Source organism: Urocampus carinirostris, chromosome 5, assembly GCF_059441175.1.
Source record: "Urocampus carinirostris isolate Australia breed hairy pipefish chromosome 5, RoL_Ucar_1.0, whole genome shotgun sequence".
Classification (NCBI taxonomy): Eukaryota; Metazoa; Chordata; class Actinopteri; order Syngnathiformes; family Syngnathidae; genus Urocampus; species Urocampus carinirostris.
In genome coordinates, this window is record NC_142353.1 from 22400535 (window position 1) to 22427013 (window position 26479).

The 26479-nt window shown below is 38.5% G+C and overlaps 1 protein-coding gene across 1 annotated transcript in view; it reads right to left on the reverse strand.

The window, feature by feature from the left end:
* The window catches only part of commd10 (COMM domain containing 10), a 67661-nt gene extending 44234 nt beyond the window's left edge, over positions 1–23427 (reverse strand). Inside the window, exons 1-5 of the mRNA XM_088335090.1 lie at positions 23225–23427; positions 20573–20663; positions 20336–20446; positions 18554–18709; positions 14374–14484 (exon numbers count right to left, since the gene is read on the reverse strand). Coding sequence (XP_088191216.1) covers positions 14374–14484; positions 18554–18709; positions 20336–20446; positions 20573–20663; positions 23225–23253 — 498 coding nt within the window. The 5' untranslated portion in view covers positions 23254–23427. The remainder of the gene's footprint in view (positions 1–14373; positions 14485–18553; positions 18710–20335; positions 20447–20572; positions 20664–23224) is intronic.
* Between the last annotated feature and the right edge of the window lie 3052 nt (positions 23428–26479).

Genomic DNA, 26479 nt, shown 5'->3' on the forward strand with positions numbered 1-26479 from the left:
CATTTGAAATATATTGGCTTGGCACATGTTTGGAGTGGGCTGGGCTTGAGGGTGTCATGGGTAACCGCAACATGAGTGCATGCAAAAACAGACTGCCCCGCGAGAATTACGGTTGCTATTCAAAGCAAAGTCACATTTTTTTCCTGGTATGAGGCGAAGCTAGAACATCGCCAAGGAAGTCGGTCTATGCCTCCAAAGTATGCAGACACTGGCGCTCCTTTACACAGCGAAAGAGTTGGAAGTATTTAACGGTGCATGCAGGAGAAAGAAGAAGAAGAGTACCTTATCTCTTCAGAGGTGATGAACAGTGTTGGGCGCGTTATTGGAAAACAGTAATGAGTTACAGTTACTTCATTGAAGAAGTAATTGGTGTCAGTAATCCGGGGGCTTACTGACACCAAAAGACAGTGTGTTTAGAAACTATCTATATACCATTACCGTATACACTTGCATAGAAGCCTACCACTAATAACTGCCTTAAAATAGCCACATAACATATTCATTTCAGTATAATGCATATATTTTTTTACGGAAAAAAATAACTCAACGTTTGGGTATGTGTTATACACAGTGGTAGAACATTAGGGCCTGAAAAGCCTTCTCTGCAGGCCAAGAACAATATCGAAATCATGTGAGGTGGGGTCCACAACTTCTAATTTTTTTACACTGCTGCCATTTCTTGGATTAGAGTCATTATTGCAGCCTCAGCCGGCTTATACTTTTGGTCTTCTTTTTTCATCTTTTTGGGGTTTGGGTTGGCGTTTGGACCATACATGAAACAGGCCTTTTCTTCTTTTAACATTTTCAGGCTGCACAACAACAAAAAACTGTAACTTTCTAATGTGTTGTCAGTCCCGAAACAGCAGGTTTAAAAGTTAAGCTAATTAAGATAGAATCAGATAGGCGCAGTGGAAACAAAAATGAGTTGGGCATTGTTAACACAGACTTGATACAGAAAATATTCTACTTTCAGAACATGCTTGACAAAATTAACTCAAACTCAATATTTTGTACAGTCCTCCATGTTCTCCTTGCAAGCAAAACATCCATTCTAGAGTCTCCTATCCTTATTAAGAGTGTATATTATTTTTAAACTACAAACTTCTTAAGGAACCTTGTAACAATTTACAACATTTACCTTTGTTGACCACTACGTGACTTGACCAAAAAAGGACAGATTTTTTTTAAAACAGGCAACATCACAAGAAAGTTTAATATTTTTATAACTCCAGCGCTCAATTTTACAAGAATATTGCTGTCATTTTAAAAGTTTCCAAAGAAATCATTGGGCTGGTCCTTTCTATTACGCAATATTTTGCAACTTACCTAAACATACCATGTCATGGGCAGGGCAATTTTTAACATAAAGATTACTTTGGTAAAATAATCATAGGCTCAGTTTTGGAAATGAGTCCAGATTAAATGTTGGATTTTATAATCTTGACAAATTAAAAGCCAGCATTTTGAATTTACTGGATAATAAACATTGGCTCAAATAGTGGCCATCAGGCCATTCCACATCAAATAATTGATATTGGCCCTCTCCAAAATGGTGCCCGCAGGTACCAAGGTGCCCTCTAAGCACATTTGAGGTGCCCGGGGACCGGTTCATTGTGATTTTCTCATAAAGAGATTTTTTAAGGGGTTGATTGTGTGTATTTGACCCCACTTCCAATAGTTAATCTGGTAACATCATAGTAATACCAAAATAAGTTGTTTTTTTAGAAATTTATATCAAACGGACTGCCCTTTGCGCTAATAAATAACATAAAGTAGCTCTCTGCTTGAAAAGGTTGGAGACCCTTGATCCATCACGAGAAACTATACAACCCATATGTCCGCCACAGTTGGTTTTAAAGTCAGCCAAAACAAACTGATGCATTTGCTACGTATGCAAAATGTTTTATGTAATATCCAAACAAGTACCATCAAAGTGTGTAAAAGAAGTTCAAAAAGGCGCAATTGGCAACAATTGTGCTGATTCACAAAAAAAGGGCTCTTGGCATCCAAAACTGCATATTTGATGACTATAGTCTTTATGATTATGAGTCCAAGAGGAGGGAAAAGCCCACAGTTAAATTCCTTCATCTCATTCCAGCACATTGCCAAAATGATTTTATTAATATGCAAGAAAGACTTCTTCTGTCTATGAGAAAGAGGAATACAGAGACACCTTGCTACTTCGCGCTTCGGTTATCGCTGCTTCACGGATTTTGAATTGAATTGTCTTTGTTGTGTTATTGTTTTCTGGAGCTTACAGCGGACAGCAAATGCTATCCCGGGGAGATGGTCGAAGAGCGCGTTGTATGTGTTTTTGTGTGTATGTGTGTGTGTTGGATGGCCATGACTGTCAGCGTGCGCGACTGTGATAGGCTGGTGTATGCCTTCAGTCAAATACCCGTTGAGGGCGGGCGCACAAGGTAATTTGAATAGGCATAGGTAGTATTTTGGCAGCTTGTTACATTGAATCAGTGAGGAAAACCATCCAATAAAGAAGACTCGGAAAAAAGTCAGAAGGGTGCAAAGAAATAGTGATCACCAGCGAGTGCTCCTTAGATTTTTATCAGGTCCGGTAAGAGATCCATTACCCATTAAACGGATGACCTGGAACAACAACTCGTGGGAAACTGCTACATTCAGTAGGGGTTTTATTTATTTATTTATTTATTTATTTATTTTCATGACCTTGCACAATTCGAGGATACTCGATGCTTAGTGTGCAGCCAGCCACTCAGTCTGTACATTGCTTTCTGAAAGGAAAAGCCCCCCAATTTCTTTGTATTTTTGTATAATGAAAATGAAGACAATTTATTCAAATGCAATTTCTGTGTTCTGCATTTTTATTTGAACATCTATAGTTGTTTTTTTGTTTCAGTCATATCGAGGTAAGTTTGATCTTCAGTCGGTTTTATAAAGGGGTGTCACTACTTTGCGGATTTTCTTTTTCCCCATCAACTGTGATAACTGAGGGATTACTTAAGATCAAATCTGGTAGATATAGGGTTTTTAGTAAAAAAAAAAAAAGTAAATGTGAAGTCTTAAGTGTATCTGCCTAGACATTATTATTAGTAGATGTGCAATTTAAGGCTAAAAAGGCTGCCTCTATTTACTGTGACGGCATATGCCGGTGCTTTTCAGCCGAATGAATGGATTTGATTTGTGATTTGGGCCCATGCTTCTGCAATCACAGCGCCTTGTTTCAACTGCAGCAGATTTCTCACCCTTGGATGGTTCAGCCAAGAGCTGTGGCTGCCTCTCAAAAATAAATGCCAATGAAGAGAGGGTGTAGTTTAAGAGGGACAATGTCATATTCGAAAAATTTAGTCCTTAGTACTCTTGTATCATTGCAACTGGCGCTGGCAAAACGACACTTATTTATGGTGATAAGTGAATACTTGACAAAGTAGGCATAAACGAAACAGGTCTCAAGACAAAACCTCTGAAGTGAAAATTTAGGATGAAGTTTCAAGCAGTAGCTCGCAAATAGGGGTAAAAGTATTTCAGGACATGTGAATATTTTAAAATAGATCTTTAAAAGTAGCATTGATGCAAAATCAAAGCACTTGCTTCATATCTAACTTTACAACAACACAATTCTTGCTATTTTCCAACTTGCTGATCATGTTGCTATTATTTTGGTATTACTTTCTTATTGTCCAATATAATGAACATATTTTGAAAAAAAAAAAAAAACAGTAAGGATGATTGGAATTGTCTGAAAATTGTGTTCATTTATAGAAATATTTTTCTAATTTCAGATAATATTTACAGGGAAACTGTAATATTTGACAACTAGATGTCACTGTGATGTGTATTGCAACTAAAAAAACAGTTATACAGAGGACTCAAAGATACCAAATATCATAATTTTTTTACCCAGCCTTTCAAAAGGTTTTTGGTTTTCAGGGGTACCCTTAGCAGCCAGGTGGCGTACAAGCATGTCAGTTACCTCTAGGTTGGCCTCATGTTTGTAAAACAAATGCAAATCTCTTGACATACGAGTATTCTTTTTAAATGAATGTTTGTATGATAGTTGTGTGTATTTTTGCTCATTTTTTAAATTCTTATATGTATTTATTTGTTATTAATACATTCATTTATTCAGCTAGGTGGTGCTAAATAATACACAAATGTCGCTTAAATTTAATTTTGTTTTTCTAGTATCAAAATTATATACTGAAAAACTTAAAATTAGTCAAATTGTCAAATTTGAGGAACTAGTTATTATGGTAAAATAATACTTGTTTACTAAAAATATTAGAAATGATCATATTTATCCACAATCTGCTCTTGACAATGTTTATATTTTTGTTATGTTTAAGTATGATTTGTATCATTAAACCGAAGAAAAAATGTCGTAAAACAAGAAGAATATATCTAAAATTATCTGCCAATGGCACAGGATTTTTTTTAGCGTACAATGTCAAAAATCCTCAGAGAAGCACTTTCACTACTTTTCAAAGGTTTGGGTTCACTTAAAATTTTTCAATATTAAGGAAAACCACGCTTTTTCAAATGAAGACAATGTTAAAACAATCAGAAATACACAACGTAGATTGTTAACGTGGTAAATTAATATTTTAGATGCAAATGTTGGGTTTTAATGCAATATCTACATAGGTATATAGAGGGCCATGTCCAGAAACCAACACTCAGTACGATGTGTTTGTTGATTGCGTTGGAAGTCTAATGGATGACTAGAAAAAAAACCTTGTGCAATTATGTTAGCACAGTTTAAAATAGTTTAGCCAGTGAGAGAATATATTGAGCTAGTCGAGTATCTAGAGCATCACATTTGTGGGTGGAACTAAATTTTCAGAATAGCCATAGCCAAAGGGTACCCAATGCGGTAAATTGCCGAGCAACTGAAGATCTGTGTATTACTCTCTTCAGAGAACAGCACTAAAAGGCTCTAACCAGAGTAGAAAGAGAAGTGGGAGGCCCAGCTGCAAAACCAAGCAAGAAAATAGGTAAATTAGAGTCTCTATTTTGAGGAATAGACGCATTACAGGTCCGCAACAAGCAGTTTCATTAAATAGTACCCACAAACATCAGTGTCAACATCTACATGGCAGAGTGGCGAAGAAAAAAACATATCGGGGACAGGCCAACAAAAGAAAGAGATTAATATGGGAAAACTCATTTGATGAATAAAAGTGTGACATTTTAATGAAAAACACGAAATTGTCTCGGTGACCCCAAACTTCAGAATCATAGTGTACTTTCAAGAAAAAAGGTTTAAAAATAGAAGAAGTAAATCAATCAGATCTGAAAGGAGGATGGTAGTTGCCTGGCGTGGTGCGCTGGGCACACTAAAAACACCCAAAGATCCTCAAATGCCAAAGATGCTTTTTTAAAGGCTAAGGAATATGCAAAGAGAACTAGCTAAAAAAAATGATTGAGAATGAAAGGGTTGCCCCCTTCTGTGTCAAGAGAAGCCATGACATCATCGCATGGCAAAGAGTGAGGACTTGGGTGACAAGGAACGCGGCAAGAGAGTCCACAGTCACCCCATTCTGCTCCCGGGGCCCATCCATTGGAGACGGTAAGAACCCAAACAATAAGCCCCCAATGAATGGGATCCCAAATCCCACAGGGGGGGGAAACAAATCACCAGTGGGAAACCAACAGAAAAAGAGACAAAGATGGTGAAAGACCCTTGACGGAAAGGAAACAAAAAGATGGGCACACAAAGCCACAAAGAATTTTGGGACATGTAGAGCAAGGCAAGTAGAAATAAAAACAAAACAGGCTTTGTCTCTTCTGGCTGGTGGGCGGCATGATGTGAAAGATTTAGAATGAGGTAACATTTACATGGCAGTGCTTCGATATATTGATCGTACCGTGTAATCCCACAAATTAGAACGCAAAGCCAGGATCTGCTCGGGAAGTCTTGTTTATTAGGACGATGCAGCAAGTGTGTGTAGGTGGCAAACCTCCTGTTTTGCGTAAGATCTTGAACTACATTCAAAGCGCAACCTGACTCCCTGACAAGAGCGACATGATGCAAAGCCGGATGCTCAGGGAGGCTGGGATGACATCACCCCTCTTGTCGATGTCAAAACGGGATGCCTAATTGCATCCCTCTTAATAAAAGGGCACATTGGACCCTAACCAGAATGGTTGTCAAAGAACTGTGCTCAGATGAAAACTGCAGTGGTATGGTCACGTCACAAGATCCTCAGGACTGGCCAAGATTGTTTTCCAGTGCACATTCCAAGAGGACAGGAAGACAAAAAAAAATAACTGGGTTGACAACATTCAGGAATGGACTGGTGCCACCTTTTGCCACGACCCAAACTCAGGCCAGGAACCATCCGCAGCAGTCCAGAGTTGTATTCTCAGTGGTTCCCGACGAACCAAGCGGTTAAGAGATCCGTGTACCGTGAATAAACAATAACGCGATTGTAAACAAGTCACAGCGCACTCAACTTGGAGGAGAATAAAAAAAAAAAAACGAGAGAATGAATGAGCTCAATTAACCACACAGCTATGATTACTTTACATTTGGAATCCTTTCAAGATAAAGAAATACTATCTTTAACCTACCCACAGTTTAGCAAAACCACAACAGAAACCAGCGGGAAAAAAATACCGTTTCACTTTAGGCCGTACCACTGTCCGCAGAAGATATCCAAGGTGAATAACCACTGACATGTTACAGCAAATGGGGTAGGGAGAGTCAAAAAAACGGCACTCAAAGAGTTTGAAAGTAAACAGGAAAAAACAGAGAACGAAAGAAAAGGCCAGCGGAACGAGATCCGGTTATTTTTGTCTTTGATCATTGCCTTTGGTGTTTGCTACCATGCTTGCCTTTAGCCAAAAGTTCAATACAGAGCGCTTGTCAGTAAAAGTCTTACGCCAGGTTTAACTCCTATATGATTGATGGAAGAAGCGTTAAAGTTATTCTGGGGACGGGTCTCTTATACGCCTCTGGCCTCAACCTGTACTCCCTTTTTTCTATTTAGGTTATTTGTTCGGTTTGTGATGTGAGGTCATTGGCAACATGATTGAGAAAGAAAAAAAAACAGCCAATACAATAACAGTTTATCACATTTTTTCAGAATCAAGTACTTTCCTGAACAGCAAAATTAAATCTTGAAAATACTGAATAAAGGCTATATTATATTATATTTAGATCATTTCAGTTGCCAAAAGTCAGATCATTGCCTGACTCCAAACTGTGAGCACTTTTCTTTAAACGCAAGTGTGAAGTACATCAGTCAGGGGGGATTTATCAATGCGTTATAGATGAACAACTTGTTGGCATTGTTGATAAATAATGATCATCTATATTTTAGAAGGAATATGTACTCCAGATAAGGGATTTGATAGTAACGACAATACAGTGATGTTAAAATTGCCACAACACAATATTAAATTCATCTCTTACCATTTCTTATTCCTAAAGTTTAATTTTAATCAGGTATGTTTTGGCCTCTGTTCATTGTCAGACCTACTCAAAACACACATAAGTTTTCATCTCATCTCATCTCATCTCATCAGCTACACCGCTTATCCTCAGTAGGGTCGCGGGGGTGCTGGAGCCCATCCCAGCAATCATCGGGCAGTGGGCAGGGGACACCCTGAACTGGTTGCCAGCCAATCGCAGGGCACACTGGGACAGACAACTCACTCGCTCATTCACACTTAGGGACAATTTGGACCGGCCAATTCACCTGAAATGCATGTTTTTGGAATGTGGGAGGAAACCGGAGTGCCCGAAGGAAACCCACGCAAGCACGGGGAGAACATACAAACTCCGCACAGGAAGTCTGGAGCTGGATTTAAACCCACGCAGGAGGTTCCCAAGACATGAACTGTGCCGCACATGCGCTAACCACTGCGCCGCCGTGCTGCCCCACATAAGTTTTCAACATGCCAATTACTTATACCAATTAAATACTTGAATTTTCAACTGATTCAGCCTACATAGAATTAATGAATAAATGAAACTTTATTTCAAATATGAGAAAACTAAAATGAAACAAGTGAAAAAACAAAAACAATGTGAACGCAACAAGATGCTTATTCAATCCTACCCTACTTCCTTAATAATTGTGTCTTACAGCTAAATATCCTGTGTATTTACATATAACACACCTCAAGAATGTACCTATTTACACAAGTTTTGTGGATGCACAGTCACTCCATCATCATCATCATTATCAGCACCATCGCCATTTTCACAGTCACCATCATTATCATTGCTGTCTCCATCCATTCTCAGCATAATATATAATAAGAGTATCTACAGATGCTGCCCTACTTACGAACGTTTGTCGGTTGAATTTGTTCGTAAGTTGCTTTAGCGCTATATTTTGTATGTTTAAGGTTAAAAAAACTAAAATAAAGTGAGGTTTAACTTACTTTTGGAAGAGGTCCTCCTCCGTTGTAAAAGTGGCCAAAAAAAAAGCGTTACGACTATTTTCTCAACCGCATCAAGCTTTCTTATTGCACTTTCGTTTAAAAAGAAACGGCTTGCCTCTTCTGTACAATTGACACCAACCATATTGAATGGATGGACGAGATATTAAACAATAAAAAACGACAAATTTCTTTGCGCTAGAGATACAGTACACGTAGTATGTTTGCACACGAACTGGGAAGTAGAAGCCGGATTTCTTCTTCAGGGTGGATGCTGGGTGACATCTCGCAGCACCACACGCTGGTAGCGGCGGAAAGAAGCACTACTGAAATTTCCTGTACTCGGAAAAAGGTGCAAACAATACAAAATCTAACTTACAGCAATGTCAGGATGTTTTTCGACATCCCGGAAAAAATGTTCGTATATACCGTTGTTTGTAACTCAAATGTTCGTAAGTAGGGGAGCGTCTGTATTATAATAATAATTCTCATTGGTGCTCATGGTGACACAGACTGTTTTGTAGTGTTGTCCATCATACAAAGTAGACCATGATGCTTCCAGCCAGAAAATCACATAACAATGACATGGCCAAACGTTTTAATTTCACCAACATCTCCACAATATCGTGATTATCATTGTATCATGAGGTGCATATCAGGATTGGTAATCATGTTGTGATATGTAGCTATTGTTGTATCTTCCACATCTCGCCACAGTCTGCACTTCCCACAAGCATTGTTAGCAAGGGTTCACAACATCAACACTCACTGCTGTCTTCACTTAGTGCGTCACATAGACAGGAAAAGCAAACGCAAGCCACAAAACCCTGCATTATTTCTCAGAGTTTTCCATCTGTCAGTTTAACTTTATGGGGATCTTTCCCCATGTATCTGAAAGTTTTTTACCAACTCCAGACAAGTTGAGGCTTCATCTGTAAAACCGACTTCTACTGTGCGTCAAAAGAAGCTTGATTGCAACAAGTGCCATGTGATGACGTGGATTCAACATTCAAGCATTGGGTGATATTTTTTCCTATGTAAAAAACATTGTACCGTAAATCCTATACAACAGAGCACACCTGATTAAAAGCAGCATGCTAAAATTTAAGAACAAAAAACAATTGTGTCGTTGGATAAACCCGCTGGATATTAAACCAGGCTTAAACAGCCACAAAAGGGAAATAATTCCTGTCCATTCTTAAATGTTAAGACCGGTGCACAACTGCGTGTGGAATTTGGTGTTTACCTCTATGGCTGCAAAACGCCAATGACGCTGTGCCCCCCGCACACCTGATGCCATTTTTAGCTGCCATCATTTATTTTCAACTCAGAGTTGTTTACATCAATTGTTTTCTGGTGGTGTGACCATTTATCTGCCAATCAAGAAAATTAGCACATATTTTCTACTGCACCGGAAAAAAACACCAATGAGGGTCGCGTCAAGCAAAATGTAAGCCCTATTTTTCAAGTTGACAGTGCTAGGGTACCGATACTGTAGAGAATACTGCCAGATTTCAACAGATGTGCTGTTGTGATGTTGTCGATCGTGGTTGTCACAGTAATGGACTAAATTGAATTTGCTTGTTTTCGTTCCGCGAGCATTAAAGGTAACTCCAGTGACTTGACATTGACACCAATAATACTGAAAGAGAGGTGTAGTGTTTTATATAGATAGCTTCTACTGCTGTTCATTTTGGATGTTTAAATTGAGGACGTTGGGGTAAAAAAAAGCTCAAATATTGTGAGCACGTTGTAAATATTGAATTAAGTACTGTCAGACCTCATGGACTAATTTCTCTTGAAGGGAGTCATAAATGTTTTCAGGCGTCATTGTGGTGTTTTGTATTTAGAGCGCATGCGTTCTGGAAAAGAGAAACTCACTGTTTTAAAAAGAGATCTGAAAAGGGTTTAAAGCCGCAGTGTTAAAGTAGCAAAAAAGGGCGTCTTGTAGACCGGAATTTCCAACAGATTATGTTAGACAAAATGTTATATGTGCATGAATGTTTGGAATATAAACATTTAAAATGCATAACTGTATCATTGCATAAATTGCTTGTCATTGCATGGGGTAAAAATAACATCCCTGTATCCTGAAATAGCTCCTTAAATCTTACTCCGTCCCAAACACTGTGCAACAACTGGAGCTGCACTGTAAGTCTTGGTACTGTTTGGAAAAAAAAGGAGGAATAAAGCACCTGGCATTTCTCTTCCTCCCTTTGTCACGCCACTCTCCTCAGGGAGAGCGCTAATGAAGCAAGAGACTGGTCAGATGGCAGAACCTCCAAACTTTCTCCGCTCCATGCAATCAATACCACACAGGGCGACATTATTTTACTCCTTCTCGCACCATTTGTCTTACCTGCGCGCATCCTCAATTTTCTTCAACCTCTACCAGGGTTAAAGCAACTATTAAAGGGACAGTCAGTATTATTTAGATCCTATTGTTGGTAAAAACAAAAAATTCTATAAAAAAATAACCAATATTGATGAAAATGATAAGCAAACATAAATAATCTATAATATAAACGTGAATCACTAGAAATACTATTACCTTTATATCATCTTTATGGAGCTAAACAAGACCGTACAAACAGAGACAAAAAAGAACAATAATGGGTAAATAATTTTTAAAAAGTCACCAAGAGAGAAGCTCAGCCCAACCTAAATGTAATCAATGGCATTTCAGGCCCAATCGGCCTGAAATTCGGATAAGGCTCTGGCTTGGGCTTAAGATGTTACTTCTAGGCTAAAAGTGGCGAACAAAACCTTTCTTCAGCTTGGTCTCTTCATGTCGAATGGCTCTTGGCACGATCCCTTTGGTAGATTACCGCCCTCCAGCCAATCAAAGTTTGTTAAACCCAACTCTCGCTAGCTGGCAAATTGGAATCTGATAGGCTAAACCAGAGGTCAGGAACTTTTTTGACTCAAAAAGCAATAAAAGAAAAATATTTTGACTTTGGAGGAAAAGCCACACCATATATTTTGAGACAAAACTAAACAAATCCGTTAAACCCGCTCTCCAGCTTATTCTTCAGCACATTTTGTTCCCCATGTGACATTTGATAATTTGATAAAACCTATGAAATAATAATAACGCCAGAGCCTGTCCCATAGTAATACATCATTTAAAATGTGTCTCCTTCCCGCAGTTACTTAAGAGTTTGAAGGCTCAATTTGACCAACATTTTTGTCCTAAATAATGGTTTTCAAAACAAGGTGCGAGCAATGTTTTTTTTTTAAATGTCACAAAATACTGCAATTGAGGATTCCAACATATTTACCTTCAGGGCAGACCGCACAAGGACTGTATGCGTCCTGTGTATAACTACGCCCATTCCTACCGCTCACCCAATCAAATTGCTCTATGTGCTTTTGCAAGAGCTTCTGTGTGTTTAAAAATTGTTATGTGCCTCTTCATCATACAGTGTCTCAACAATGAAGATAGATTGTTTAATGAACTTTCATATAAATGATTATTTAGCGATTTACAGCCAAAACGGGGTCTGTTGGTGTGACATCTTGACTGTAAACAGTAATTAAAATTGTGTCTCATACAAACTGGACAAAACCCACCAAAAGATCAGGAGCGTCTCAGAAAATGATACTACATTGACCAATAGCACAGGATCTGTTTTATCTCTCAGCCATATGTACTCATGAACAGAGCAATGTATGGCTCGTGAGCCATAGGTTTCCGACCCCTTTCACGAACACTGATTTAATGGTACACGGCCTTTAGGGTTCTTTGTAAAGGGCTCAGGGTAGACTTCTGAGCCTAGCTACAACTAACGGCTGAAGTTACAAGTTGAAAATGTACGTTTGTATCACAGTTCATTTTAATTTTGCCTATAATTTAAATCCATCTTTTTGATTAATGAATTAAGGGGAGGGTTTACCACTAGCCAGGAGATGATACACACTGCCCATTCACAGTACTATTATACACCCACTTCGTCTTGTTTTGCAGTTTTCCCTTTAATGCTATTAGCAAGACTTTCAATTTGCGTATACTTCACAAAAATATATATTAAGTGGCTTCAGATTCTAAGAAATTTAGAAGTGAGCATCAATCGAAACATTCTTAGTCCCAGTGTGCTTTAACTTCAGTAAGACAACAGCGCCCTCTACAGAATTAAAAAGGAAAATGTTTTTTTTCTTCTTTTGTTGATCCTCCTTCACTTTAGAGCAGTTTTTGAGCCCCCAGCTATCTCCTCCCACAAGGGGAGTTGTATAAGTGGATTTAAATAAATTAATGCTTCCCTGGCTAGCCTCGAGTAAACACTGCAAGAAAAAAAAGAGGTCCACAAAATGGAAAATCCTGCTTCCTTCGCATCTACAAAGAAAGCAAAAAACCTATATTCTTCCCCCCATATCATGGCTATAGGCACATATTTAAGAGATACTCCACTTAATTCCATGCTTAATCTGAGCTGGGATTACCTACTGAAAGATAAGGGAGGGAGAAACACTTGACTTGTGAGTTTAAGCATGATAGTCCTAGGGAACAAAATTGCTTAAAAAGTGGCAAAATGCCTTGAAGACAGTCTTTGAAAATGCGATACTCAAAACAGGTACGATAAAATGTGGCGTTTTGGGAACAAAAAATAGATGCTGCTACTAAGTCAAACAATGCTTTTGGAGGTATTAAATAGTGTGACATGCGAAAGGTTCTCAAATGTAAGGGGATTCCAGGGTAGTTTCTGAGATTTAGGTTCAAATAAATAAAGACACATCAATAATTATCAAATTACTTCATTATTTCAGGAAAAATAGATCTTTGATTTATTGGGCTAAGGCAGGGGTTTCAAACCTCCGGCCCGTGGGCCACTAGACAACGTTGAGAGAAGCGCAAGAGCAACAAAGAGTTCTTGATGTCACCAAAGCTCCACCCCCAAAACAACTCTCACTCTCTCTCTCTCTCTCTCACTCACTCACTCACTCACTCACTCACTCACTCACTCACTCACTCACTCACTCACTCACTCACTCCCCCTCTCTAAAAATTCTGTTACTTTTGATTGAACTCCAATTATTGGATTTGTTGTTGCTCGAACACAAAATATTTTTGGGGGGGTTTTGAAAAAAAAAAAAAAAAAAAAAAAGATTTAGAAGAGAGTTGTGCTCTTTCTGATCCTTTTTGTAATATAATTTAGTTTATACAGTGTACATTGTTTTGCAAGGTAATTGGCTAAACACATTTTTCAAAGTGGGTCCATAACTAAAAAAAGGTTTACAAACACTGAATTTCTGTCGATCAATGATCCTTTATATAGTGTAGAGTGGGACAATTTAAATTCAAGACTATTCTAATTTTTTATCAAACCCCAAAATTCAAGAGCAAGGTACACTCTACCAGGAACTATAGGATTTATGAAAATTTGTTAAAATGTTATAGATATCAAATTTTTGAACTTTGTTTTTCAGCATTATGCTTCATCATACAAATCCACAAATGACAAAGATCTTTACACATATTCATTCACAAAAGATGAGGAATATTATTTTAATGTGTGGCATTGACTGTGTTACCTGTTTTTTAAACAGTTGGATGAATGCACTTTTACACCTAAACCAACTTGCCACGCTATACAAACTCAACACTGCCCTTATTTGGTTTGCATTTCTTAAAATATATATTTAACTTTTGATAGAAATGACTTAGAGACTTGCCTCTTTTTCACATACTCAGAAATTTACATCATCTAACGGGCCGGGTCCGACCAACGGGCTGTATGTTTGACGTGCCAGCTCTAAATGAGAACTTCCATCTCTGTACTCTTTGTCAGACATGAACATGTCCAGGGAAGTTTCAGATAACAAGTTCCATGACCACTGAACTTTACACACAGCTACACTAGGACCGGATGTCCATCTACCTCTAGGTAGAACAACAGTGGGATTAAAATCTATTAGCCAAGTATTTAATGCAGATCGGGAATGCAGAGGGATAATGGAAAGTGACTGATGATGTGGACTAATTGGGTAGTACTTGCTGTGTTTTCCCACCTGAGAGTCTTCATTGTGGAGGCCCAATTGGAGCACAGCGCTGGGAGACTTCAGTCTGGCCTGGCTGGACTGGGCCATCTGCAAGTTCAACTGCCAGCTAATAAAATCCAGCTGGAAACACAGAAACACAAGGAACACTTGTTTCAGATGAGGGGGAAATACATACTTATTAACACCCCAGCTAGAAAAACAATATGACGGTCCCCTGCTTTAGGGTATCAATACACTTTTTAAAAACCTTTTACAGCTTTGGAAATAACTTTTTGGTGGTTTACCTTGGTGGTAAAGCATTTAGGCTAAAACATAATAAAGCAAATTAAGTAAAAATATTGCACATTATTTTGCCAACCGTTTCCTTTTTGGTTACTGAAAAAATTAGTATCCTTTGTTCACTTAAATTATTATTTTTGATGTTTAAAGTATCATATTTCCGCACTATAAGGCGCACCTAAAAGCCATTATTTTTTTCAAAAGCTGACCATGCGCCTTATAATACAGTGCGCCTTATTTATGGATCAATATTAAGACGCAAAGTCTTCCAACTAACTTGCAGCCGCCGACTAGATTTTCCCCCGAACGCCAAGTAGTCCGCGGTGTATGCTGGGATTTATTTACCGGCGTTTCATTGGCCAACCAATGTGTCAATCATCATTTGAATCGATCACTATTGGCTAAAGTTATTCGGAGGTCAAGGGGCGGATCCTTTTTATCATTTACAGGCTGGCATAGGCTTAAGCTGCAAAACAAAGCCTGCAATTGGCCGAAAAAGATGTGTCAATCATCAGTTGAATTGATCACTATTGGCTAAAGTTATTCGGAGGTCAAGGGGCGAATCCTTTTCATCATTTACAGGCTGGCATAGGCTGAAGCGGCAAAACAAAGCCTGCAATTGGCCGAAAAAGATGAATGTGTATAGCACGTGGTTGACGGCATACAGAAAGCATTTTTTACAATTCTGTATTTGTAAATATTTTATTCTCCTGGATTTACTACACTCACGAATATAAGAGGAGCATGGCTGCACATTATTATTGAACACAACGACTTCGGTGAGCTACTCTGGCTATATATTTTCCCTGTATCTTGTTTCAGACTGAACTCGAAGTTTCTGTGATAAGCGGTGCAGATAATGGATGGAATGGAGTGTCTATTTTTAAATTAAACTCAATTCCAAGTGTTTATTGTCATATGCACAGTAAAGTTGCGAGCAAAAAAGAAAATAGAAACTAAGGAATGGTTGGCATTTCTTGAATCCAAAGACTTTAACCTTCCGAATGATGGAACGATGCATTTGAGCGACATCGTACGGACACCGCATCCGCACGTGTTCTCGACACGTATTTGCGTCTTTGCAAGCTTTCGGAATGTTAAGGGGGTAATAAGCTTGACTGAACTATCTGACTGTTTTGTCGACGTTCCCATTGTAGCGCCTTATAATCCGGTGCGTCTTATGTATGTCAAATATAGGACCAAAAACTATTTTTTCGGGGTGCGCCCTATAACCCGGTGCGCTTTATAGTGCGGAAAATACGGTACTTGATGAATCCTGATTTGTATGAGTACATGTGTGCTTTTATGCAACTTATACGCTACAAAATGGCTGAACCGATTTTCGTAAAGATTTACACAGTTGTACACTGTGATTGTCTTCCGCTAGGTTTTGCGTCAAGGCCCCCCCAATAAATACCAACAAAATCGATAAACATCTGCTTTTGTTTGCTTCTGTGGAGTCTCTAACGCCCTGTGGTGGCCAAATTGGGAACAGCAGTTCCCAACCACTGACCACTCCAAGCAGTCAAATGTAATCTTTGATCAGCCCAGTAACGACAAGCCAGTTTGCTAGCTCTTTAAGAAAAAATAAGTAAAAACATAGTAAACGTTGGAAAACAGGTTAAAAATAAAGTAAAATCCAAGCAAAAGGTGGACTACAAATGATAAGTTAAATATTACTCTGTCAATTTAGATAACGTGATCATTTAAACATTCTTAAAAATTCATGAATCTGCTGCCCCACAATCATTTCTAATTGATGAACCCTATGAACCGTGAGTGAATTCTGTTTATTCAGTCTGAGATGCTATATTTTAGGCAATTTTACTTTTTCTTAAAAAGACCGGACAGCATCAGAATTGTTATAGAATTGTTTTTAAAATCCTTTTAAAGAACAATCCAATTCCAATCTGTTTTAGTAACTGTAAATAAAAATGATTTCCCTTCTTTAACAAAATATGTGAGCATTAATTTTACTTTTCAATAAATTCTTATAAAGAGCTAACGGATGACTGATGAATGGCTGTTAATTAAACTCAATTTACCGATGGAGTACTGAAAGAAGTTGACGTGAGGAAAAACACACAAAAAAAAGAAAAATAAATCCCAGAAGGCATGATGTCTGACAAACAAAAACCCTAACAGCTGACTACATTGTGCAACATAATTTCCACTTAGATCATGACACATTGACTTTGTTTGAAATGTCTGAGTGGCACATCAGTTGCTTTTTAGAAAAATGGATGTGATGGCTTTCACACGCTAAGAATGCCAGCTGTTATCATGAACAGCATGACGTTGATGAGAGAACCCTGATGGCTATTGGGCTAGGTATAAAGTAGATTTATCTTAACTCTATAGACACTACACTATACTCATTAGACCAGTGTTTTTCAACCAGTGTGCGGGGGCGCACTAGTGTGCCATGAGACCTTGTCCAGCGTGCCGCAAGCAATTGCCCCATTTTATCTTTGCAAAAAAAACATGTCATTCTTCGGTATATTTGCTTTCTTCCACTGTTCAGTCATGTAACTCTCATTTATATTAGTAGGTAGCAGATTGCTATTTTTTATAGATATACTAACTATCTACTTATGAAATACAACAGGGAACTATCATTGTTATTATTATTATTATCCATATATTTTGTCTTATTTTGCTTGATTACGCTGTGTTGAATTGCATCACAAAAAAATAATAATTGTTGCTCATTTGAAGTACTACTTTTGATATTTTTCTCAAAAAACACAATAATAAAGTCAAATTTGGAAAACAGGTTAAAAATATAATAAGATCCATAGGTACAGGAAAAAGTGACCACAAATGATTAAAAAAATGTATACTATCAAATTCAATACATACATTTTTTGCGCCGCTCATCCTCACTAGGGTGGGGTACTATCAATTTAGGTGAAATTATAATTTTACATTTTAAATGTGTATTTTTATTATTTGACCAGTACATACTGGGCAGCACAGCAGCGCAGTGTTTAGCGCGTGTGCGGCACAGTTCTGAGGTCCTGAGATCGAACCCCCTGTGTGGAGTTTGTATGTTCTCCCTGTGCTTGTGTGGGTTTCCTCCGTGCACTCCGGTTTCCTCCCACATCCCAAAAACATGCATGTCAGATTAATTGGCCGGTCAGAATTGTGCCTAGGTGTGAATGAGCGAGAGAGATGTCTGTCTCTGTGTGCCCTGCGATTGGCTGGCATCTAGTTCAGGGTGCCCCCTGCCCATTGCCCGAGGATGGCCGGAATGGGCTCCAGAACCCCCGCGACCCTACTGAGGATAAGCGGAGCAGACAATGGATGGATGGACCACTAGATACTGCTGAAAGCTGTAGTGCAATCAAAAAGGAGTGCTAAAAAGCACAAGAAATAATACTAACGGACAATTTTACTTCTTTTTTTTTTGCCAAGGCTTCTTTAGCTTTTTGTGAACCCTTAGCAGCATGATGTCAGACAATTTAGTCAGCTCCCTTTAGATGAGGCTTATGTTATGTAAAATAAATGCTAATTTCTCGACCTAGGAGTATTTTGGTTTAACAGTTCTTTGGTTTTGCTTATCATTTAAATCAATGTTGTTTTTAAATGAATTAGGTTTTATTTTACCATTGGGAGGCGCTAAATAATACACAATATTCCTTTTAAAAGAAAAACATGAAACTGGTGCCAGGAATTTATTTTTAAACATTTGGACGGTGAGAATCAAAATTTTTTGAATGAAGATAAGTGTGCTGAGGCTTAAAAAAGGTTGAAAAAGACTGCATTAAACCATGCTTGATTGGTAGTTTAGCAATTTCAGGAAACATAGACACTCGTTTATGCTGAGTGGGAACTGGATGTACTTTCGCTGCACTGTAGTTTGATTTTTAATCCTCAAGTCAAAAACCAAAGTTGCTTTGGATCTTACCTTCTTGGAGGCAAAGATATTGCGCTTGAGTCGTTCCACCAGCTCGGGGCCAGAGGTAGACCAGGTTTGGGAGAATATTTCGGCCTTATCGGGGTTCATGTTGATCCCCTGAAGTTGCTGCTGCAAAGACGGTGGCTTCACATTATGGTAGACTGCCTAAATAGAATACAGTAAGGCGAAAGATTGACAGTGCAACAGTGAACCCATCTGGACAAATTTGAGTATTACACATGCACCCAAAAACAGGACACCGTTAGGCAGCCGAGCCTTATATTACAGTAATTTCAGAAGTGGTGCGCCATGAAGGTCTGCAAGGCCTTCTCTGCTGACCTAGAAATATCTGAATCATGTGATGTTAATTAAATTTTGTCCATCAGTACTTATTAAATAATTCCAAATGTCTTTTGGTGTCCTTTGATTGCTTGTCCCTGGTTGCACTGCTTCCAAATGTGTGCTTAATAAACTATACTACATGGTTAGAATTTGAGCACTTCGGTTTCCTCCAAATATTTTTTTAAGGTTACATTGTTTATTTATCTAGAACAAAATTCTGTAGTTCTATTTATTACATGTTTTTTTGTATTTTATCAGTATGTTTGGTATTGGAGTAATCGAAAGTAATTCAAAGTAATCACGGTACATTACTGCAAAATAATGTAATTCGGGTTACGTTACTGATTACATTTTTCAAAAGTAACTGATATATATATATATATATATATATATATATATATATATATATTTATATTTTGGGGGGGAGCTAAAATGTTTGAATACCAGTGTATTCAAAAATTAAATTGACTTTTTTTTAACACACATTTTTGCCTACTGTGCAGAAAAGATTGAAAATGTCACTGTTGTTCCTTTAAAACGCAGTGCATCTCAGACTCTGTGCTTTAACGCTATAGTTTTGCCTAAATTACCAACGTAAGATAGTTAGTTCTTCATCTCGTAGTTCTGTGCGATTTATTTTCTTGAAAACCAGGTAATTTCCGTCTTTACATAGTTTATTGCATCACTTTGGATTTGTTAGTATTTAGTGCGCCCGAGTCGACAATTCTTTGTAAAAGGACTTTGCAGATACAGTATAATTTGGCTTTATAGTTGATTAAATCATGACATTAAACAATTGATTTGACACTTGAAGATTTTATCTTTCAATTTCCTTAAAATGTATTGTATTTTGGTTTGGATAAACGCTTAACTGGATGTCGGTGTAATGAATCTATTTTTTCTTCTAGAAAACCAGACTCATGCAAACTTGATGTTAGTAAAAGTGCTGCATACCAACACGATGATGAAAAGAAATGCTCTCTTAGACTTGTGAAAGAAAAGTGTAAATTTATTGTGAATACAGAATGTAGGGTACTGACTTATTTGCGGATCGAAATTCAAGCGCAATGCACTGTATTGTATAACCTTTAGCCTGTCCGATGCTTCTCCCTAGCGGTCAAGATGGGACATTAATTAAATTTAAATCTAGTCCAGTCATAATTTTTTGTATAGCCCTGAATCACAAAGCCATTTAGGTGACACAAAATAGTAAATGGAATTACTGTACAGTATGTTTACTGTACGTTGTGAGAAATGGTAACATCATTAGTAGACCGCTGGAAGTGTGAATTTCCCTACGGGGATGAATAAAGTATCTATCTATCTATCTATCTATCTATCCATTTACCGGAAGTAGTTTTGTTTTCTTCTTAATTCAAATACCAATACACGGTTCATCATGGTTTGCCACTAATAGTGATAAACAGATGTTCTATAAGTGCCACTCACCTGTTCAAGAATAAAAGCAGATGTTTCCAGAACTAAATGGAGAGCCTTATTGTCCAAAGAAAAAGACGTTTTCAGTTTTTCCTCCTCCTCTTCGCTAAACGTTTGCTCCCCCTGCGAAGAAAGGTGATACATTTTAACATGTTGAGAATTGTGTTTGACATCACATGCAAAATTTAAAAAATTTGAGCGCTTATCAATATAATCTTAAACTTAAACAACACATTAGGGTGACCTTACCTTCAGATGAAGCTTTTGGATGATACGGGTAATCAATCTGGAGAACTTGTTGGTGTCGAGAGCATTGATGAGGGTCACTGCTTCCCTGATGCTGTTTAACATTAAATACATTCAATACATTACATACAATACATACATTACATACAGGAGGAAAATAAGTATTTGAACACCCTGCTATTTTGCTATTTCTCCCACTTAGAAATCATGGATGGGTCAGATTTTTACCATAGGTGCATGTCCACTTTGAGAGAGATAAACTAAAAAGAAAATCCAGAAATCACAATGCATGATTTTTTTAACGATTCATTTGTGTGATAAAGCTGCAAATCAGTATTTGAACACCTGAGAAAATGAATGTTAGTATTTGGTACAGTAGCCTTTGTTTGCTATTAAAGAGGTCAACAAGGTCCTGTAGTTTTTCAACAGGTTTGTACACACTGCAGGAGGGATCTTGGCCAACTCCACCACACAGATCTTCTCTAGATCAGTCAGGTTTCTGGACTGTCGCTGAGAAACATGGAGTTTGAGCTCCCTCCAAAGAGTTTTGATTGGGTTCAGGTCTGGGGACTGGCTGGTCCATGCTAGAACCTTGATATGCTTTACGGAGCCACTCCTTGGTTTTCCTGGCTGTACAAATGGTAATACTATAATAATATAATAATTATTATATATAATAGTAATACTGTAATACTTATTTCCTTCACTGTAAATTAGGAATTTAAAAAACAGGCTTAATTGACATTTTTGGGACAGGGTTCGTACACCTTTTCGCATGCCCAAATTTAGGTACCTATTAAGGACTTTCAAAGCCAATTTTCTGATTTCTCTAAGGAGGATTACTTTATGTGCGGTCCCTTTTCAAGGTTTCTTCATTTTCCTCATACTGAGGTTTTGGGTTTTTTCCTTGCCATCATGTAGGTTTTAGATTCGGGGATGGTGTGATAATAGTCTATAGTTTGCAATAGTCTGTGGTCTGTGAAGCCCTTTGAGACTCTTTGTGATTCTGGGCTATACAAGTAAACATGACTTGAATTGACAAGTACCATTAAAAGAAAACATCCAGTGTGAATCATATATTTTGCAGATCCACAAATATATCCAACTTTACACAAGTGTTTTTCAAGTCCTTCAATATGTCCACAATCCTTACACATATTTTTCAGGTCCACAATTTACATATGTGATTTTTAATTTTCCGTGTGCATTTATCATGCCAATGATTTTTAGATCTTCAGAAAATTGCGAATTTCATATAGGTGTTAGGTTAAAATGCCGGTACTATGTAGCTCACATTTGCAGGTGCAGGAAGTTCTACCCATTACAATTTACCACTGGGAAATGCAACCTTAATTTTTCACATGGCCATGATAAATGTCCAGAAATGATACGTAATATATTACAAAATGCTACTACTGATACAAAAATACTACAAAAAGACAATTACAAAAATACTAAAGAAATATGACAAAGTTACTACAAAAATACTGCTGTTTTTGCCATTGTTTGTGTTTGTAGTTATTGTCTCCTAGCGGTAATTCAATAAAGCAGCAACCTCGGGGCATTTTGGTCTCATGCACGTGTCCTCTGGGGCGTGATCACTCAAGGTAGCTAAGACGCCACACATGACAACGCCATACAAACTAATAGCATCTGCCGTTAATCACCAGGGGTAAAAAATGCAATAGAAAACTGAAACCACCTGAGCAGGAGTGTTGGCGGCAGTTTTAAGCAGAGATGTTTAATTTTCCTTTATTTAATGCGTTATCTATCGAGTCAGACTGCCAAGAAATTTAGACTTAGGAAATACGGCATTAAAATAAAGAATTTTCAAGCACCCGAACCCTGCTGGGTATACTAGTAGCCTCAATTGTCACAGGGGAGGAATGACTGAGTTTTATCATAAATCTAATAAATTAACTAGTGTTAGAAAATGCTAAGGAAAGGCTTCAGTTTTATTTCATGCCTAATAAAATAATTTTGAAGGGAGTTTACAAAGATGCAAAAACAGAAGTGCTTTGGGTGGGGGAATAGGACAGTAAATAAGAATCATAAATGTCTTATAGTGGGCAGCACGGCTGCGCAGTGATTAGCGCGTGTGCGGCACAGTTTTGAGGTCATGAGATCGAACATCCTGTGTGGAGTTTGTATGTTCTCCCCGTGCTAGCGTGGGTTTCATCCGGGCTCTCCAGTTTCCTCACACATTCCAAAAACATTTATGTTAGGTTAATTGGCAGGTCCCAATAGTCCCGAGGTGTGAATGAGCAAGTGAGTTGTCTGTCCCTGTGTGCCCTGCGACTGGCTGGCAACCAGTTCAGGGTGTACCCTGCCCACTGCCCGAGGATGGCTGGGATGGGCTCCAGCACCCCCGCGACCCTACTGAGGATAAACGGTGCAGATAATGGATGGATGTCTCAAGTAGCGATTCGATTCTTAAACATGTATAAAGTCATGCCTGGGACAATTGAGGTAACATAAACCACACTAGAAACGCTGCAATTGATACAAACCATTTTTCAATAACGTTTAAAACCCCAAATCGGATATTACAACGCAACGTAGGGACACATTTAGCAACAGCACTGAACTACAGATAGCTCACTAGCTAGGGCTGAGTTAGCTTCCTTTCATTGAAAAAAACCAACAACAACAAACCTCTGCGTGTCTTTAATAATTGAAGCCATTGTAGTTGCAGTTGAAGATGGTTTAAAAACAGTTACGGCATCCTTATTAGTCAACCCTGGCTTCCTGCTGTCACAAGACTGTCAAAACTACACACGGACGTTTCACGACCCGGAAGTGGACTACACTGGGATTAACTCCGAAACGGCACAAATTGTGTTGAAAATGGACACTGGAAAAAAATTTTAATCAATGAAAAAAAAAATTAAGACGAAGAAACAAGTGTACATTTTAAATATTTGAATTGGTTCAAATTTGCATTTGGACTTTAAAAGTGACGCTATTAATGGGGATTCCGGCTCATTTTAGAGAATGTTTTTTTGGCTCGCCCACTAAAAGGAGTCGGCTCGTTTAGCTCCCAAGCGGCTCTTCTAATAATGTTTATTTTTCAAATTATTGCGAATAATAATGTAATATTATGCACAAAGGGGAATTGATGGTTCGTTTTGAAGATGTATTATACTACCGGTACTTTAATATAATAGCCTTTATTTTGGTCACTCCGCGGTAGTCTTTTGACTAATATAGACTTTTTAAAGACGTCCCCAAGACGTCGCGTACGTCAAAGAGATGGTTCGTAAAAGCCGTTACGTTCGCGGACGACAAATCAAAAGTCGCCAAACCTACGGAAAGCGTCGCATTGAATGTAAAAAGCAGTAAAACATTGCTTAAAAGTATTATCTGTGTAACCGCGTTGTACGTGTCCCACCAAAGATCCACATTCACGCTGGACTGGATGATGAGGTTTTTATTATTACAGTTCTGCAAATGGATGAGTCACAACATTAGCTTTTTCTGCTGGGTTTGATCTCTTTGATCTCTTTGTAGTACTCTGGTTAAACTGACAACAAAGCATATCAAAGAGCTGTCTTTTCACTTTACAGAAAATACATTTTAGAATATCACAATACATTTATAAATCTTTGCATTTTAACAAGATACTTTTAACAAGAGATCGTATAGTGGATTTTTAACGTTTACAATGAATTCAACATGTTTTTCTTTACTCTGAATTTTAACCAACATCATCCTTTTTTAATGTATATGAAAAAATAGGAATAAAAACAATAATGAGTATAAAAATGGGTACAATTTACCTGCAAATGGATGAGTCACAACATTAGCTTTTTCTGCTGGGTTTGATCTCTTTGATCTCTACAAGGGGAATTAATATTTAGTAAAACAGAAACAAAACGAAAATAAATCAAAACAGCTTGACAATATCAATCACATTACTATGCATGGTGAGAGATTTGTCAGCTGGGGTTATAATGTTTAAAATTAACTTATTTTGTGGAGCACCAAAAGATATGTCTTACCTTTGTAGTACTCTGGTTAAACTGACAAAACCCCGCCTCCTGGTCACATGTTAGAAGCCAAAACCAAACCCCACCCCATACCAGCAGATGGCACTGTTGGACTCAGCATTGCAGGACATTTACCAAAAACTATACACATATTTTAGCAGGAATTTCAATAAAATAAAAGTTATTATTACACCCGTTACATACACCCCCCTGAAATTCTGCTAAATATGGGAGTGCTACACTAAAAAGAAAAAAAATCACATGCCAAAAAGGCAAATACTGATGAAAAAGAGGACACGAAAACTGGTACAGTATTACAAGGAACAAACTGAAGTGCATGTCAGTTCTAAAACTCTCCCAAAAAGGAGTGTGAAAAGAAAGGAGGCGAGCAAACTCCTAACTAAGCACAGACTCAAAGATGCCTGTTACATCTCTGAAATATCAAACATTGTTCCTGTAGTTGTAAGTGCTCACATAGGCACAATTCTTGTTTCTTACTCAAGCTTTGTTACTCAAACTGAAAGTGCATCTCTACTGAACTTAAACTAGGAACTTGCAGATATTGCGGACAGATGATTGTCACCTACCACATGGTCATTCATCTGACAAATAAGACGACTAGGAGGCCTGATGGACTGGCGGACCCTAAGACCATAACGGTTAGGTTGAGCACAAATAACCTGAGCTTGAAGGTCTGGGGCAGTCAAGTCTAAACAGTCAGTATCAGGGGAGTCTGCGTCCAGATGGTCAGTGTTCAATGGGGTCTCGTCTGGGAGACCCATACCCAAAGGGATCATGTTTTCAGAGCACTGTGATGGGCTTTCCGTATTGTCACTTGAAGTATGGTCAACATCTTGTTCGGGGATGTGCTGACTTCCTCGGCTGGATGTATCAACACTGCGAGAGTCGGACTGGGCATCAGATCTGCTGTCTAGTGAGTTATCCTCTACCTCTGGATGAACTTGCTCTTCACCTGCCTGTATCACCCAGTTTACTGTACGGACATCACTGTCTTCAACCGCGTCAGGTAAATCAGGGCATACATCACTTCCATGCATAGCAGCGTCAGACTCTGAGTGTTCAGATTCGCTGGCCAGATCATCCTCACAGGGCAAGAAGCTAACAGAGAGCAGCAAATTCCTGTGAACTACCTTCTCTTTGCCCGTCAGACAATCCTTGACTCTGTAGACATTGAGATCAGGCTTGACTGATATGACTTCATACGGGGTTGACTTCCACTTGTCTGCAACTTTGCGTTTCCCCGGGACACCTCTGTTGGCGATCAACACCCGGTCTCCCACGACGAGAGGTGATCCTTTGGCCCTACGGTTGTACAGCTTGGCATGACGAGTCTGTTCTCTGAGAGTATTCCTCTGTACAATCTGAGCAGCTTCATGTAGATCTTTCTTCAGATGGCGTACAAAGTCAGAGTAGCTGACAACAGCATCATTGGTATTAGCATGTTGAAACATGACATCGACAGGGAGACGAGGGATCCTACCAAACACTAGGTAAAACGGTGCAAACCCTGTTGTCTCATGCTCTGTGCAGTTATAGCAGAATGTGAGCTGCTGCAGCATTTGTGGCCACTTTGCTTTGGGCTGAGGGGGAAGGGTTCTGATCATATCTCCCAATGTTCGGTTGAATCGTTCTGCGATGCCATTTCCCATGGGGTGGTACGGAGTGGTATGGGATTTCTGCACCCCTGCCATCTCTAGAAGCTCTTTGATCAGTTTGCTCTCAAAATTAGCTCCCTGATCAGAGTGGATACGCCGTGGGAAACCATAGACAAGGAAGAAATCCTGCCACAGACGGCGAGCAACTTGTTTGGCGGTTTGATTTCTGCAAGGGAAGGCGTGCGCCATCTTGGAGAAATGATCAGTTACGACCAGGACATCTACAGACTTGTTCTCTTGCTCAG